Source organism: Anabrus simplex, chromosome 2, assembly GCF_040414725.1.
Source record: "Anabrus simplex isolate iqAnaSimp1 chromosome 2, ASM4041472v1, whole genome shotgun sequence".
Lineage (NCBI taxonomy): Eukaryota > Metazoa > Arthropoda > Insecta > Orthoptera > Tettigoniidae > Anabrus > Anabrus simplex.
This window is the reverse complement of record NC_090266.1, coordinates 407,046,716-407,066,016: the sequence shown is the minus strand read 5'-3', so window position 1 is coordinate 407,066,016 and position 19,301 is coordinate 407,046,716. Positions and strand designations below refer to the sequence as shown.

Here is a 19,301-nt window from a genome sequence, read left to right as displayed (position 1 = left end):
GTTCGAGCATTTAGAGAAGTCCGTACTAATGTCCATGATGAGAAGTGTAGTGGACGACCGTCTGTCAATACCGAAGATTTGGTGCAAAAATCTGATGCAAAGGTTCGTCATTAAGTTATGAGTTGGCTGAAATTTCAAGGAGTGTTCTGTATGAAATTGTGTCAGGATGCTTAGATTATCGGAAGTTGTGCTCACGCAACCCAAAACAAATGACTGTCATGCTCACAAGGGGGATTCTTTTGCCGCATGACAATGTGCGTTCTCACACAGATAATCAAACCGAAGACCTCATCGCTTCATTTGATTGGGGACAATTTGATCATCCTCCGTATCGTCATGACCTAGTGTCTCGTGACTACCACTTACTTGTTCCTGCGCCTAAAAAAAGCATTCAGAAAGTCAGCACCACGACGACGATGACCTAAAAAGGACCCCACGGCAGTGGCTGGCACATCAGGTGGCAGATTACTATGCGGATGGAATTCAGAAGCTGGCTTCACGATATGACAAGTGTCTAAATATGCCTGGAACTTACGTTGAGAAGTAGTTTAAGGTACAGGCTTACATGTAAAAAAAGAATTGTTTAAAAAATTGCATTACCTGTTCTACATCAAAACGGTACTTACTTTAAAAAAAAGAACACTCCTCGTATTAAAACATTGTAGAAGTAGTTAGTGGGGGACAAAACCAACATCATTATTGTTATTCTTCATAATACTATTTCTTGTTAGCGTTCCTACTCAAATATTTATACATTTCAAATAACTATTCTCATTTAACAGATTTGATAGACCCTTAGATAAAATATATAATTACTTCCTGTGCACTATAATTTAATAGTATGGGTACCTCTGATAAAAAAAGGAAATCCAAAATTAAGTAAATGACAGTGGGAAATAAAAATACTGTATGACTGACAAAGCTACAAGCTAAGAAAGAATGAATATTGAGTAAGATAACAGGTTTTCTAAAGCCTCATCTACATTCATCTTTGATCTTAATGTAGTAATTTCTGAATAATTTAGACAATAACATTCAGGAAGTACATGAGTAAAGAAAGTTAATCTATAATCTTTCTGGTATGCTATCATACTATTAGACAGTAGGCGTGCCCTAGTGGCTTCGTACAGGTTCTCACATCTGTTTTGTTCCATTCTGTCCTGTGAAGACAATATTCCATTGCTGAGAACTCTCGTCTCACTGGCAAATTGCTAAAATATGTTCTGCTTCACCATATTCTAAAACACATTTTAACACTTTAAAAAATATTTGTTGGAAATGAAACTAGGAACTTTAATAAACAATGAAAGTTGGTCAGACTATATAATTACAAATATGTAGCAACTTGTATTAACTTGGCTGAAATTTTCAGATGGAGATTTTTCAGTAATTTTTATGAGATTCAATGTTAAAAATATACATGCATCATGAGAAAAATCTATCAGAGAGATACTTAACAGTTCAAATAGTTATTGATACATCAATACAACAGATGATGCTCCCTCACTTGGGTCATTTGTACCAAAACTATGGCCACGAAATAACACAAAAATAGGTACCGGTGTGTTAGATAATTGTGATATGCCATTATGCTAAATAATGTTATTCCTAATTAGAAACAAATATGTAAATAGCAAAATCTGGGGAATCAAGAATTTCACAATCCTATTTCCCAATATTAGGGAGAAAACAGTTTTAACACAGAAAATCGTTCACCTTTCTCCTTTCCACGATTTATTATTTGAATTTCCAGTAAAGAAAGTCAAATGGCACCAAGTGAGAGTCCACCGAGTATAATATAAGGGAGAGACATACCAAAAGCAGAATTAAGGTATCACAGAAAATGGTGCTTGCACATTCTACTAAAATACCTAAGAAATCCAGGCGATCCTTGGCCATTATTAAGTTGGTTTTCATCTTATCATGAAGACGCTGGGCTCGTTCCCAGACTTCACCTTTTCCCCCAACACAATCCACTGCAATACCCTTTTCCAGCTCTGAGATTCCTTTCTTGTAGAGTTCAATTGCAAGTTCCTTTTGTCCTGCAACATAAATACATACACACACACATATATTACTCAGGTACATCCATCCATATTATTTCATATATACAATCCACACTGACCACATGACACTGCAATGTCTGCATGCCATCTGGTTATGCAGCAGTTGTCTTTGCAGAGAGACTGAAACATGATCAGCAGATAATTTTGTGATTTACGCTGAGTGTATTCCGACATTTTATTTTGCAGCTATTATTTTGTATCTTTTCTTTGCTCTAAATAAAGCAGACTTCAGAAAGTGAGGTCTATCAGCAAGCATGTGAATGTAAATGTTCAAAGACCAGGAAGTTGGGAAGAATTAGGAAAATGATTAGTCACAAGTTCAAAAGAATCGATGACAGAGGGGTCAAGATTACAAAGTTAGAAGATTGGGATATAAGATAAAGTTCAAGAAGCAATTGAATCACTGATTTTGTAATGGGCATGAGTCACAAAAATGGTACCGTTGAGTTAGAAGTGTGGAATACACACTCCGTTATGATTTGATGTTATAAATAAAATCTTTATGCAAAAGTGGCAATTACATTGCCAACAATTTTGTTTTGATTTTCTAGTGAGCTTAAGGTCAGGACTCGCATCCTTTAGTAACTAATTACCAATAACACAGGTAACAATACGCTTTGTTGACAGATTTCAGAACACACACTCTTGTAGCCTCAAAGCCACATGGGAAGAAAGAGAGAATCATACTAGCATGTAATTCACACAAAGAAAGTCTGTGTTTTGTTGTAATGTCATCATCTGGAGAGTCAGACAGTCCACACCTTGAAAATGGAAAAAAAGAGGAAAGGTGTTCCATCATCCAGGATTATACAAGAAAACCATTACTTAAAAGGCAAAGCTGTCTGGGGAAGAATACAATAACCACATTGGCAAGCTAGTTCCCTACAACGTATCTGGTCCTGATTGCAGGTATGTTAAGTAGTCTTCACTTTGTTGCTATTTATTATATTGATATAGGGATTATATCTAGTTTTTTAATTTTATTGAATTATTTGAGTTGTTTTACTTTTCCTTTACAGATGTAAAATTAATTGCTTTGAGGCTGTCACCAAAGAAGACCAACAAATTATGCCTGCTTACTTACTTACTTTACTTACTTATCCGGCACTACAGCCCTGTGTGAGCCTTGGCCTCTTCTACGATAGTCCGCCATCTACTTCAATCCTGAACGGCTGGTCTCCATGGGCGGATGTTCATTGCCCTCAAGTCGGCTTCAACTTCATCGCTCCATCTATTAAGGGGCCTTCCTTGTCTCCGTCTTTTATCTATGATATAGATGTTGATTCCCCTAGGGAATCTGAAATATTTGTTCCGAATAATGTCTTTTATCTACTCGGGATTTCATTACTTTTCTTGGCATTCGATCTTCCTCCATTCTTTCCACATGGCCAAGCCACCGCAGTCTCTGTGCCTTAATAAATCTAACTATATCCTCCTGGTCTAATATGTTCCGTATTTCAGCATTCGTCCTTATCCTCCAACCATTCTGGTCTTGAATTGGGCCGTATATTAGTCTAATAATCTTTCTTTCAAATATTCTTAATTTATTTGCATCATCAACTAAAAGGTTCCAAGCTTCTGAGCCATATGTCACTACATGTCTAATAAGGGTCTTATATATTTTGAATTTTGTAGGTTTAGACAATAGACGAGATTTAAATAATGTAAGATTTGCATAATAGGCCCTGTTTCCAGCTATTATTCTACGATGTATCTCCTCACTTATTCTATTATTGTTTGTCAACATGGTTCCCAAATACTCAAAACTTCGTACATTCTCAAAATTATGCCCATTTATTGTCAGATTATCTTGAATTCTTCTGCCCTCTATAACAGTCACATGCATATACTTGGATTTACTGTCATTCGCCTTCAATCCCATCCGTTTTCCTGCTTCCTCCATTTCAAGAAACATTTCCTTCAAATATCTATCATTCCTGGCTATTAACACTACATCATCCGCATACGCATAAATTTGTTTAGATTTACATACAATATTTCCGGTATCCATTATTTTTTCAAGGACTTGGTTAATTGCCAGATTACACAAAGTAGCTGAGAGTACCTTGTCTGACTCCTGTATTAAGAGCAAACTCATTTCCAATTCTTCCATCCACCATCACCTTTGTCCTTACTTCTCCTAAAGTGATTCTGAACATCCTAATCAGTTTCTGTGGTATTCCTATTGTCTCCATATATTCATATAGCTTATCCTTGTAAATACTGTCAAATGCTTGTCTAAAATCTACAAACAACATATGCAGATCTATATTATGCTCATAGCATTTTTCCATCGTTTGACGTACCACGAATATTTGATCTACTGTGCTCCTATTTTGCCTAAAGCCACACTGTACTTCATCCAATCTTTCTTCAGCATATGGAGTCAGCGATGGGATAGGAAAGGCCTAGGAGTTGGAAGGAAGCGTCCGTGGCCTTAATTAAGGTACAGCCCCAGCATTTGCCTGGTGTGAAAATGGGAAACCACGGAAAACCATTTTCAGGGCTGCCGATAGTGGGATTCGAACCTACTATCTCCCGGATGCAAGCTCACAGCCGCGCGCCTCTTGGTCCCTCTTCAACGGTTTGTACTAACTCATCATAAAATTGTTCCTTCCTTTCCTCATCTGCATCTTCAATTGGTGCATGTGCTGATATAACAGTTATGTTCCTAAACTTCCCCTTAATCCGAAGCTTACATATTCTATCTGAGATCGGTTCAAATCCTATTACATTCTTCCTCAATTTCCATGTACTATAAATCCTGTACAGAACTGTCCTGTTCTTTCTTCCGGCCCACTGTAATAGAGGTTATAATCTTGATTTTCAATACATCCTTGCCCTTTCCATCTTATTTCCTGAATCGCTACTAAGTCGTATCCAAATCATTTTGTTTCATTTACAATTTCTTGCATTTTTCCCGATTTCAACATTGTTCATACATTCCATGTCGCCATGTTTATATCCGCTTTCCTTACTCGTGTCCTTTTCCTAAGCTTTTGTCGTCTTTGATTTCCGTCCGGTTTTCTCGTAGAAGTCTTCTGAACAATGCTTTTTTTTACAAGGTGAGGCCGTTAACTCCACGCTCAACCCTATCCACTGGCTGGGGACATTGATTTTGGAGCATCCTACTCCTACATAGGTTGTCTTCACCGCGACTAAGGAGTCCCGTCTACCCATCTTACGTCCTCAACCAATTAACCCCAGTGAGGATGGGTTGCCTCATCCGCCTTTTCCACCATTCCGAAGGTCTCCTTCTCTGCTGGATCCGCCGTTAAGGTCTTCACCCGTAACCCTGGGCATGGGTTCCACGTTATACCCCGTGGGACTGGGTCCCCACTTGAACTTAGCCATCCTCTTACACCGGCCTACTGGAGTAGAGGATGCCCACCCCCGCAACGTGGATGCGCCAGGCAGGAGTTACTCATGTGGAGAATAGCGAAAGTGGCCCTATCTTCCTTGAGTCGGGTTAATGGTTGTGTATGGTACCACAACCAAAGGCAACGAATTATATTGGGTAAACTGAATGACATGGAGAAGGTAAGGACCTACAGGACACATACCTGCAGTTGCTTATTGAAGTGTATCAAATCAAGAGAGGGAGAGCATGTAAAGTGGATGCCAAACTTTGCATGGTTTCCTGTCCATACTTCATCCTTTGTTGTAGCGAAAGGATAGCTCTCTGACAAAAGGCCTTTCTTAACCTCCATTCTATATATGAAAAATGTCTCCGCCAGCCATCTAAGAGACCTTTTTCAACAGCAAAGGACTCCGAAGGACTACCACAGATATACTTCCAGATCCCCACTTATGAAATAAAGAGGCTGGATGAGTACATCATTCCCAATCTACCAATCCCATTATTTGTCACGGGAAGAGACTTACTTGGATGGTCGACTAAATGTTAAGCTCATGCACCAGATGTACACAACCAAGTTTTTTGATATCTGCAAGTTTGAACATTATCACAGCTATTTCCAGGATAACTATGGATTGAGTTTCGGTCATTCTCAATTTGACACTTACGTGGTGTGTGAGGAACAGAGTGTAAAATTTTGCAGCTAATCACTCCACAACATTACCAAGAGCATCGCTTCTACAGAACTTTTGATTCATGAAAGCCGAGCAAACAAGCTCTACAAGAACATAAAACAGACTGAAGATCTCTGCAAGGAAAACTCTGCCGTCAAGGCACTGTGCTTCGATTAAGCAGACATATTCTACTTGCAGCAGTTGAGTCTTTGCCTTCTGCATCCATGAACTGAATACCAATGGCTCAAAGATATTCTTGTAGCTTGAAGGAGTAGCATACATAGGGGCGAATGATGTTTGTTTAATACTTCCATCAATCATCAATGACATGCCAAAAAATGTGACAGTGCTACAACTTTTCAGTGATGGGTACACTGGGCACAACAAGAATCACACAACTGTTCAGCTCCTGCTGGTACTAACTCCTCAGAAATGCTCTGACAAGATCTACCACTACTATCCAGAGCGAGGGAATTCTTACATCCCTTGTGATAGGGATTTCACTTTGATTGGGGGGAAGTTTGTGAAGCGGACCGAGTATACATGCCCAAGGAATACCGGGAGTTGGTTCTGTCGGCAAGAAAGCAGCAATTTGAGGTTAGCGCAGACTCTTCGGATGATATGGTCGACACTGCATTTTGGTGGCCAATGTACTGCAATAAAATTTGCGTATCATTGGAACAGCAGAAACCGGGGCAGAAGAGAGATTCTTCTGACAGCATGTCCAATAAGATGTATGTCTACGACAAAGAACCTAGGTGCTGTTTGAGCCTCCGAATGGACTGATGGATTTTTAGTCTGGTCCTATTGGCTGCAGAAAGCAGTCTCAATACCAGAACATCTGAACTTTATCAGAGCCTACCCTGATGAAGTGTGTCTCCATAGCATAATGGTTAGCACCATTAGCTGCCATCCTCGGGGGGCCGAGGTGGTACTGCCAGAAATTTAAAAATGGTAGGAGGGCTGGTATGTGGCTAAAATGGTACATGCAGTTCACATCCGTTGGGGATGTGCCTAAAAAGGGCTGCACCACCTCAGGATGAGGACACAACTTAACTTTACCCAGATGAATTGCCAGTCAATGAAAAGAAGATCAACATGCATAAAGTGCAACAGTACATTCCAGACACCCATTGCCCCTTCTACATTACTACCATTTTGTGGAAGACCACCAACAATGAGGATAGTGAAGAACACTGAATAACACAGTAATGTTGGCCCTATTCTTTACATGAATTTGAATTTCAGATTTCATGCATTTCTAGTGTAGGTAGTTTGTTTATTTTCTAAAGGGTGTATGTCTGCGATGTTCAAGGTATTCCTTTTACAAAAATACAAACGCCCAGACATTCTTTCCGTGGTCATCAATTATATTTATTAAATACTCTTGGCAAAGTAGTCACAATGTGTTTCCAGATCTGAATCATACAAAGTTTTTTTTTTTAATATTGTGTGACCTATCTGAAAGACCACTCCAGTTAAGAGACTGAAAACTGATTTTTAAAGGAAAAGAGTTAAAATCTTTTTTTTTGCTAGTTGGTTTACGTCGCACTGACACAGATAGGTCTTATGGCGACGATGGGACAGGAAAGGCTTAGGAATGGGAAGGAAGCGGCCGTGGCCTTAATTAAGGTACAGCCCCAGCATTTACCTGGTGTGAAAATAGGAAACCACAGAAAACCATCTTCAGGGCTGCCGACAGTGGGGTTCGAACCCACTATCTTCTGGATGCGAGCTCATAGCTGCACACTCCTATCCGTACGGCCAGCTCGCCCGGTAGTTAAAAATCCTATAAGGATAATGTACTTTATACCTCTATTTAAAGATCACCCATTTCCCCGACCACCGACCAGGCATTTTCTTTAATCTCTCTCGAAGATCACTTCTCAGTGAAATTTAGAGTATAAAATGCATGAGAAAGAATTGTGACTGGCAAGTTTTTAACAATTCTTGAAGAGATAAGGGACACGTTCTATCACAGTTTTGTTATGAAAGTCAAGGTCTATATTCTGTATCTGCATGAGTAATCGACCAAGCAGGGCATACCTAATGAACTCTGGAATTCCAATTCCCAATTAGGAAGAAAGCTCACCGATCTTTGTACAGTACAGTTTTATAACCAGGGGCAAGAGGGTGTGTGTATGACAGTTCATTTCTTCGTTATTTATGAGTTATTTAATCTCACGGAATCATGAACGAAATGACGATAACATCCAACTCATATCCCCATTACACATCTGGATGTGCTATTGGATGACATCTTTTTAGATAAGTAACAAAAACCAATGCCTAACAGATGAAATATTATGATTTGTCAGCTGATGACCAAATAGAGTCGAAACCGGTACTGATGTAAGTCGACGTTTACAATAAACAGTATTGACAGGTAGAATTTCTTATCCATATACACACAAGTTCATTTCTTGTAATGTGCGTGTTGGTAGAGATGTCGAAGAATGTGAGAACCACGTTATCTCTTAAAGATTGCATAAAAATGATCCTCGATAGTCAAAGTCGGTTATTGGAAAGGCAATTAGCAAAAAAAGAGAAATGAATGTAGTAGAACTCAGATCAATTCCACTTTAAAACTGAAAGACCATTTAAAAGCAGCAGACAATTTGGAAAATGATATTGTTAAAATGAAATGTCGTATGACTTTTAGTGCCGGGATATCCCAGGACGGGTTCGGCTCGCCAGGTGCAGGTCTTTCTATCTGACGACCGTAGGCGACCTGCGCGTCATGATGAGGATGAAATGATGATGAAGACAACACATACACCCAGCCCCCGTGCCCTTGGAATTAACCAATTACGGTTAAAATCCCCGATCCGGCCAGGGAATCGAACCCGGCAGCCTCTGAACCGAAGGCCAGTACGCTGACTGTTCAGCCAACGATTCGGACATTGTTAAAATGAAGTTAATGAAAAGTTTCAATTATTGATCTTTTAGAGGAAAGTAAAAGGTTATGCAGAAAGTTTGTACTGTGCTGTATATTGATATGCTATAGGGTAAGAGAGTAAATAAACTGCAGTGCAATGTGCTTAAAGTTGCATGCATTTTGCTCAAAAACTTAAATGAAACTGATACTGAAAACTGCCTCTCCCTTTCAAGCGATAGGACCTACCAAAATAATAAAAAGAAAATTTTAAGGTATTAAAAAATAGTTCAAGTAAGAATCCTTGTAAAAAAAGACCATTATGTAGAGGTAAGGAACAGAGTCAAACAGATAACTTTACACCTTAGTGCAGTGCAGAAGGAAACTGTGAAAACAAAACTGGAATCTTAGGAACCGAAGTAAAAAAGGATGAATGCCAGCGAACTCTTAACAAAGCGCAGTGCATATTGAATGAACACCTTAAAAATTAATATACATATATATAAACTTTTCTTGAATTTTTGTTCCTCTGTTAGAAGAGAAAATGGTACATAAATTACACATTCATCAAAAAGCCACTCAAATACATCACAAATCATCATGATGATGAAAATCCACAGCCTGTTTCCAGTCATTCGACCGGGTCAGGAATGGAATGAATGAAGCCCCCATCTACCGGCGAGGATAGGAATTGTGCCGGCTTCCGAAGCCTGTCGCACACCTCTGGGTCAATGATTAATGAATGACAGATGAAATGAAATTATATTGGAGTGTGTTGGTGGAATGAAATATGACAGGAAAAACTGAAGTACCCGGAGAAAAACCTGTCCCGCCTCCACTTTGTCCAGCACAACTCTCACATGGAGTGACCGGGATTTGAACCACGGAACTCAGCAGTGAGAGGCCGGTGCGCTGCCGCCTGAGCCACGGAGGCACACATCATCATCATCATCATTATTAACCACTTAACTGGGTATTATTGATGTGCATGGTGTAACCTGCCCTGTGCATTTTTAAAGCAGATTGTTGTTACACGGCAGTATAGACGGGAAAGTTAGTAATATCATTAATATCATTCATCTGTGATACAAAAAGTAAATTAAAGGAGTTTTAATTAATTAATTTTAATGTTAGAGAACTTTTTACATTAACTACAAGGTCATTTACCTGGTTGGAATTTGATAGTTTGGCCCATATTTCACAGCCAAAAATTGAAACAAATAAAAGCAAGGGGTATTTATAAATATCATATCATGAATGTGACATTCTGAACCATTTACGTTAACTGCAAGTTCATTTACCTGGTTGAAATTTGTGTATTTTGTTCATATGTTATCACCTACAATTGAAACAAATAAAATAAAGGAATATTTATGACTTACACATCATGCTAGTGACATCGTGAAAGATTTTACATTAACTTCACGGTCAGTTACGTCATTTACCTCACCAGAACTCCACTTCGCCTTCATCCGATTCGTCATGTTGTTCATCTTGTTCATCATTCTCATTCTTGGAACAACTTTCACTATCAGACTCACCTTCCTCTGCATCGAACCACTCATCTTCAGATTTCTGAGAAGGAAAATCGTCACAATCATCCTCTAAGTATTGAATAATCTCGTCTTCTTCGAGCTTTTCGAACTTACGCTTTGAACTAGATGCTGCCATATTTGGCCTACTGCGGACAAGTAACACCGCACAGATGTAAAATAAAAACAAATACGCTTCAAAGAGTGTGACATGTGGTATTTGCTGCAATCGTGCGAAGAAAACATCAATTTAGACAATAATACACAAGGCGGCAAAGTAACTCATCATACCCAGGAGATATTCGCGGTAAAAGACGATTACGTATATATTCGTCATGCCCATTGTCCTGTAACATTCGGCGTACGAATATATACGTCATGCCCAGTTAAGAGGTTAACATTATTGCCTCTCATCCAGATGCAGTGAGATCAGGGCAAGTAGAGAGTTCCTTACCATTTTACTCTTATCTCTCCACTATTTGTCATCCAACAAAATATATTTTAGTCCAGATTCTGTTGCTTTCTAATATTCTTGACCAATTTCATCCAGTGTAATCTGAGTAAAGGTTCAGTAAAACATTTTTGAGAATTTTCACGTCTCCGGCATGTATCCTTTCATTCATTGTCACCACCTATCTCTGCAAATACCATGCCTAACCGAAATAGTGGAATACGATTAGAAATATTGTATGGCATCTTAAATTATTTTATCAAGACAGGCTGCAACGAGAGGGTTTTTTTTTCTTTTGGTTTTTTACAATAGAGTAAATGGTAAGATGATTTACAGTTATTCTATAATTCAGGAACAAGTTACAACTATTACCTTAACCATATGCATTATTTTGTCAAGCTAGACTCAAGCCAAAAAGTTAGCCTTCCACTCGGACGTTAAATAATTTTCAGTGCTCATATGTCTGCTATTCAGTGTTTGTGTATAGGTTCATATATAGGATAGGGCTCCTCAGCACCCATGGTGTAGCCAGAGATGATAATCCTGATTTTCCTGTGTTTGCATCTATGGAACTGAGTTATCAGAGCAACAGGCAGGAACAAACCACCAACACCATATGACCTTTTTCAACTGATTTTGATGATGACGACAATGTTTGTTGTTTAACATGTTGGCGACTATGAGACCCACCGGTGGGTCACACCAACTCTCTACTTCTGGACGGTGAGACCCGCAGGCAGTCTCTTGACACATTATATATATATATATATATATACACACTGGAGCCGTATTGCGTGCCGTTCACAGATTATGCTTTCGTCCTTTCTGGTTCATCTCTACATAAGGCAAACTAGCTTCGTATACAGTGGGACATGCAGGGAGTACATAGGAGCTAGGATAATTAAATAATTATTCAATATGCTTGTTCCATTACTTAAATAATTTTCTATGAAGAAAATATGCACAAATATAAGAATAGAGACATTCAGGTTAACACTGTTCAGAAAATCATAACTATCAGTTGTATTGGAGTTGAATATTAACAGCATTGTTATTATTATTATTAATAATAATATTAATATAAAGAAAATTATATTGCATACATGGATTGGTTAATATTTTGTTAAACTAATACACTGATGGTAAAAAAAGGGAATGAATGTAACAATGTGAGGTACGACTTCAGTGTTGCTTATGAAAACAAAGCAGGCACAACGACGGCTTCTTGGGACAGTCCTCACAGTACGTGGACACTTTCTTCCAGTGCTTCTGAGCTTAAGTTCTGTCATGGATGCTCACTAGTTCTGCGTAATAACTGACGCAACGTTTAAGTACTTTTCTATTTTGGCCATCTTTTTCTTCTGTTTCCTTCAAAATATGACGGCGTTTGGGAGAAATGGAGAGAGTAGCTGCTTTTCTCACACTGTTCCCCAAAATTCCAGCGACCATCCCCTCTCCAAATTTTTCAATTTGCAATTTTTTCCCCATTACTTCATTATGTAAAATGAGCGCATTCATAATAGCCGTTCCAAGCAAAAGTTCCAGTGCAACTTTATGATAACACCTAATTGTTCTTCTCAGTACAGTGAAACAGCTGCTCAGTTGGTCAGATAAATCAATACCTTGCTTCTTTGGGTTGTAGTATACAACTGCTTCAGGTTTCACTAGGTTTTTGCCTTTCCTATTCTCTTTTCCTCTAACAATCGGATCTAATTTATGTGTCGTAGAGTTGAATCTCACATTATGTTTATCTTTACAGTTTGTTACAATAATTCCAGAATTACTTTCTTTGCCAACTATCTCTCCCTTCTTCATTGATGGACATAGCAGTACATTTTTGGGAATACCTTTCACATTTTTTCTTTGAGTTCCTACTAAGTGTGTGTCATTTTCTATCAAATACTGGGCAATCGACAAATTATTATAAAAGTTGTCTGTTACCAAAGTACGACCTTGACCAATATAATCCTGCATTAACTTTTTAACAACAATATTACTGACTCGGTCATCAGATGTAGAAGGAACATGGGTCACCTTTCCCTGATAAACAATTACCTTGTAAGTGTATCCTTTCAAATCGCACAACTTGAACAATTTAACACCATATTTTGAAGCTTTACCACGGATGTATTGTCTAAAGGACAAAACACCTTGAAAAGGCACCATTGTTTCATCAATTATTACAGCTTCCCCAGGAACTCTGAAAGTTTTGAAATTACGCACAAGAAGGTCAAGTAAAGGTCTAATTTTACTGAGCTTGTCTGACTTATCTAGAGTGGCATTATCTGCAAAATGAAGAAGTCTCAAAATATCCTTATACCAGTCACGTGTCATTACTAACGGTACAAAAGGGCTGCAGTATAAAAAAATGCTTTGACCACTAGTCTGATATTTTACGGTATCTTACTAGCTCCATATTAATAATGAGTGCAAGGAAGCTCCACAACTCGGGTTCAGTTACATCTGTCAATTTATTTTGTTTTGTGTTTTTTCCATTTCGGTTTGTTTCCACCAGTATCAAGTTAATAATGTCATTACTAATTAGACCTTTGAGTATCTCTATTGGTGTATTCCTGTTACATAAATTCTGAATTTTCTCTGTTGGTGGACATTGGAACTGTTTAAGATGTTGTCCAGTGACATCAAACCATGAAAGATTTGTTTTCTGTCCTACCTGAATCACTGGTGTTTGAAGGCCTGGTTGTACATTTGCAGATATCTGCCCTGTGTGTTGTGTTCACTGTCGCAACTGATCCCCAGATGGTTGTCCATTAACATGACGCTGAAGGATGTCCCACTTTTGTATTTTTCGTGGACGAGGCCGATCTTCTTCCTCCAAGTCTTCGACGTATGAATCATCTGAAGTACTTTCAGCTGAAGCCACACGATTGACCACTGTAATTTGCGTCTTCTGCATCATTATAGCTTACGGAAAGAACTGCGGCTGATGAACGGGTTTCCCACAGTCGGTTTGGAGTCTCATGAGAAGCTGACGGAAGGGGATCTGAAATGCATGTGCTTGATTCGCAAGAGTTAACTTCAATTTTCTTTTCCTTATCGTCCTCCGAAATAATCTCTTGGAAGAATTTAGAAATATTTTCAACATCCATGCCATTAATTCTGGAAAAAACAATATTGTTCACTATACACACCGAGCAGTGATATATTGTTATTTATAAGTTTCATTTCCGTATTGATGGATATTACTTTACAGAAAAACAATATATATACAAATCTCCACCCTATCAATACAAATTTATTTTACATTAAGCAAGTAAATATAGTCAAATAGTCAAGACTAGTTTCGACCCCTAGGGGGTCATCCTCAGTTGACATGCAATAAAAATTGTATTGTTCATAAAAACATCACATATAGTGGTAAAAGTTTGGACTAATTTAGACTGATCATTAATGTTGCATTAGACATATCAACATTAATGATCAGTCTAAATTAGTCCAAACTTTTACCACTATATGTGATGTTTTTATGAACAATACAATTTTTATTGCATGTCAACTGAGGATGACCCCCTAGGGGTCGAAACTAGTCTTGACTATTTGACTATATTTACTTGCTTAATGTAAAATAAATTTGTATTGATAGGGTGGAGATTTGTATATATATTGTTTTTCTGTACAGTGATATATTGTACGACATGTCTCAAAATATAACTAATACATAGCTTTGATTCATTTGAAACGTAAGAAAGTAAGAAATTCAGCTCGCTTACCAAGTCATTGTAAGAATTATATCAGCAGAACTGCATACACACTTAAAATGTTGCTTCACAACATTACGTTTGATCAAAACAAACAATGCTGCATAAAGACCGCCAATTTCAATGAGGTGGCCGGCAGGTCACAGAGTGCACGCGAACCCCGTGCGTTACTTGTGGACAATGAGACCCGCCGGGCGGTCTCAGCACACAGTGCACACTAAAGCCTATAGGCCGTACTTAAGATATGTAATAGTATGTAATGTATCCATTAGAGTTCAAGTATCTCTGATTTTTCACTTCGTTCCTAATGAATAAACTCTGAAAAAAATGCGCTGTCGTCAACGTGTTAAAGGGGCCTAACAGTTAGGTCATCGGCCCCTAATGGTACGAAATGAGACGAAATGCAATTACAATTTTTAAGTACAAAATTCATCCACTGACCAGAATTCGAAACAGGATGATGAACAATGAATGGATGAATATTAATTTAAAACAATCAGTGGATCTGACCTACAATGCCTCACCTTCCCAGAAACTGTATTACTGACCAAGGGACTGCTTCCAAAGCACAATCCTGAATCGATGATGCTTGTTGTCTAAAGAGGTTCAATATCCAGGCCAATGGTCCCTCATAATGGCACTTATCGCTAGTAAAGTAGAACCATGGTATTTCTCAAGTTGCGGTACTAATCAAAGGTAGTGTAAACTCACGGTGTTCCAAACATTACAGTACTACTCACAAGTATTGTAAGTCGTAAAGGTAACGCAGACCTAGGGTGTTTCTCACATAATGGCACCACTTGTAGACAACGCAAACCCATGGTGCACCTCACATAGGTGTACTAATCACAGTGACTCGTAATATCCCGTGGTGTTCCTCACGTAGTGGGTACAAATCACAAGCAACGCAGACCAACAGTGTCGCTCATATAGTGGTACTAATCACAGTAAATGCTCAGACCCGGGGTGTTTCTCACATAATGGTACAATCCCAGGCAACGTAAGCCCGTGATGTTCCGCATATAGTGGTACTAATCACAAGTACTGGAAACCCACAATGAACTGCTCTCTGCTGCTACTAATCACAAACCTATTGTGTACCTAACATAGTGGTACGTCTCGCAAGTAAAGGCGACCCATGGTGTTCCCCGCGTGATGGTACTAATCACAAGTAGTTTCATGGTTCTAGTACAATCTTCCCTTGGTCGCCCCTTTTAGATGCCTCTTACGAAAGGCAGGGGATACCGTGGGTATATTCTTCGTCCGCGTCCCTCACCCACAAGGGGTTCAACTGATTTTAGTAACATCATTCAGGTAAACTGCAGGCAAGACTAACAAATGCATAAGAATGCAAATAGTGAACAATTTACAAAATATTCTCTTAAATGGGGTTGAACAGATAAAATTAAAGTTTTTCAGAGTGTTTACCTGAATAGAGTTAAATCACTATAACAATTTAAAGATTTTTATTTTAGTTGTCAATACAGAAACATGAAATGTATATTTTGCGGTACAGTATGTAGACACAGATAACGATATAACAATGTTAAAGGTGGAATCACGAGATGAAGGGATAAAAATGAGGAAAAAAGAAGACATTGATGAAATCCACATGGGACTGATACCTAATGGAAAGAAATAGCAGAAGGAGAGAGGAAGTTAGAGAAGTACCATAAAAGAACCAAACCAGCTGGATGAGGAGAAATGATGATGATGATGATGATGATGATAGAAATAAATGTGTTTATGAAAAGCAGCATGGCACTGATGGTTTATTCACTGTAGAGATTAGTAAACTTCACATATCTGAAGTTATCTGTTTGCTATTTTCATGACCTGAAAACAAATTTCATGACTTTTTTAGGACTTTCATGACCAAAACTCAACATGATGACTTTCATGACCTGTAGACACCATGGTGTTGCTCATCGGTTTATATTTTTTTTATTACAAAATATTCAACCGATTACAGTATTCTCTGAAATCTAGATGTACAATATACAAATCGAAAAAATCAAATTTCTGGTCAGGGCAAGCAGTTTCAAGCAATTGTACAAGTCTTCTTGAAGAAGAATGTTTATGGTAAACCCGTTCACATTTCCTTTCAAATGAAAAACCACCTTTCATCAGAGAAAAGTTTGTGCCAATTAAATCTCCATCCAAAAGCAAAAATTCCAATTGTAATAACTCATTTTCGAATGTGGATGTCTTTCACGAGCCATCAAATACAGCAGTTTTTTTCAACTATGAGCATACACGTGAAAGACTTGAACCATTAGGTATGTTAATCAAGATTTAGGGATCATTTGTTTTGCATAGAAAGGGCAACTGCTTAACCTATTCGAAAACATATGAAGGTAATCCCCAAAAATAAGGTCTATTTTTTTTATAAATACATAGACCTGTTTATTTCTACAATAGTTTACATCATTGTACAGCTTGAACATTCTGCTATTTTTCTACATAATCACCATTTCGGTCAATGCATTTTTGTAGACGCTATGACAGTTTTTGTATGCACATGTCATACCAGCTCGCTGCCAAGCTGTTCAGGAAGTTGTGAACCTCGTCTTTCACCTCGTCGTTGGTGCTGAATCGCTTTCTAGCCAAACGTTCATTCAACTTAGGGAACAAGTGATAGTCACTGGGCGCCAAGTTAGGACTATGGGGTGGGTGGGTGATGATGTTCCACTGAAAGTGTTGCAGGAGAGCAACGGTTTGCCGGGCGACGTGCGGGCGAGCGTTGTCATGGAGAATATTTACGCCCTTGCTCAACATTCCTCTTCTCCAGTTTTGAATTGCCCGCCTGAGTTTCTTCAGGGTCTCACAGTACCTGTCAGCATTAATTGTGGTCCCAGCGGGCATAAAGTTGACCAACAATACTCCTTTTCGATCCAAAAACACAGTTGTCATGACTTTACCGGCAGACTGTGTTTGCTTGAATATCCGCAGCTTTGGCGAAGAGGGATGCCACCACTGGCGTGATTGCTGCTTGGTGTCAGGTGTAAAGTGGAATGAACAATTGAGTCAAAAAAGTTGTCCTGCTCGGCTGCAAAGCGTTGAAGAAATGCGTGGGAAGAATCAACTCGTTGCCGGATGTGGTCTTCAGTCAGCATGCATGGCACCCATCTTGCGCACACCTTCCGTTAAAATTCTGTGAGCAGCACTTTGGGAAACCTCAGGAACCAAAGTGCAGAGATCATCCAGGGTGATCCGCTGATCTTCACGCACGATTTGCTCAGCCTTTACGACTGTCTTGACGGTCTTCCACTGCTTTCTTCGTCGTGAATTTCAGTCCTACCGGCTGCAAACTCTGTACACCACTTAAGAACATTTGTGACATCCATGCACGACTCACCATACACTTCCGTCAATTGGCGATGGATTTCAATCAGTTCAGTACCTTTTGCATTCAAAAACCGAATAACTGCGAGCACTTCACACTTGGCAGTAACATTCAACAGGAGCTCCACTCTCAACGGCTGCCAAGCCAAGACTGAGTGCCTCAGTGCGGCGTGCGCATGTTTATATGCGAGCACGGGAAATGCTCTTCACAATATTGTGATAAACAGCCACACAAACAGATTTCTGTATTTATAAAAAAAATAGGAGACATTATTTTTGGGATTACCCTCGTACATAGTCATAAACCAATATATTAATCCAGAACACATTTTGAATGAGATTAATGAAGAGTTAATTTCCTGTATGAAATTTCTATTTCATTTCTATTTAAACACACATCCAACAACGTATCGTCGTGCCTCTAACGAACAAAGGCTCCGCCTTCCCCACTTTCAGTCCCTTGACCTACACCCCAAACTTTTCCACTCTTACCCCTCTCTTACCCTCAAGAGCTTCAGTCCTCTGCAACAAACAAGCATCTCAGTTCACACTAGACCACACATAAGAGCACGGCCATTCTACTGGGAAACGGGAGGTCAGTTGTTATCCATTATTTAACAACACTGAGTCAACACTTCTATAATTTCTTTTCCAGTAAATTAATTTGCCCCCTTTTCATTTACAGGAAATATTAACACTACAATATTTGCTGCCATCTTAAGCTCCCTACTGGCAGCTAACTTCATTCATTAAAGATTGCCTTTCCCATTAGCCAATATTCTATCATTCAAAACATCAGGAAATATTACTCAAGACAAGTGGATCACTAGTACAAACAAAGAATTTTAACAATTGTAACCTTTTAAGATCATGAATTAAGTTAAGACTAAGACCATACATAAGATGTAGACCACATATCCATTCCTTAATTTTTAAGTGTTTTTATTCGTTATTATGTATAATTAATTTCTATTGAGGATGGCCCAAAAGGTTTGAAACATGTATAGAAGTAAATTTTAATTGTAGCACACTTGATGTATTGAACAGGAGAAAAGTAATAAATTGTTATATTAGTGAACTTAGCTGTCAATATGGAAATCACGAGATTCGTATCTTGTAGTCATGTCTCTTTGTTGCCGGCAAACATTCCACCCCATACAGTATCACTGGGCGAACAACTGCGTGGTACATCTTCAATCTGAGACACAGGAGGATCTAACAGTCGCAAAGGACACTGTCCATGACCTGGCACCACTTCAACCAGGCAGCGTTAACTTGTGC

The 19,301-nt window shown here is 38.7% G+C and overlaps 1 protein-coding gene across 2 annotated transcripts in view; it reads right to left on the bottom strand.

Moving 5' to 3' along the window:
- The window catches only part of spas (spastin), a 306,239-nt gene that overhangs the window by 228,288 nt on the left and 58,650 nt on the right, over positions 1 to 19,301 (bottom strand). For both annotated transcript variants that reach the window (XM_067140818.2, XM_067140819.2), the window contains exon 2: positions 1,872 to 2,042. In XM_067140818.2, the coding sequence (XP_066996919.2) occupies positions 1,872 to 2,042 (171 nt within the window). The remainder of the gene's footprint in view (positions 1 to 1,871; positions 2,043 to 19,301) is intronic.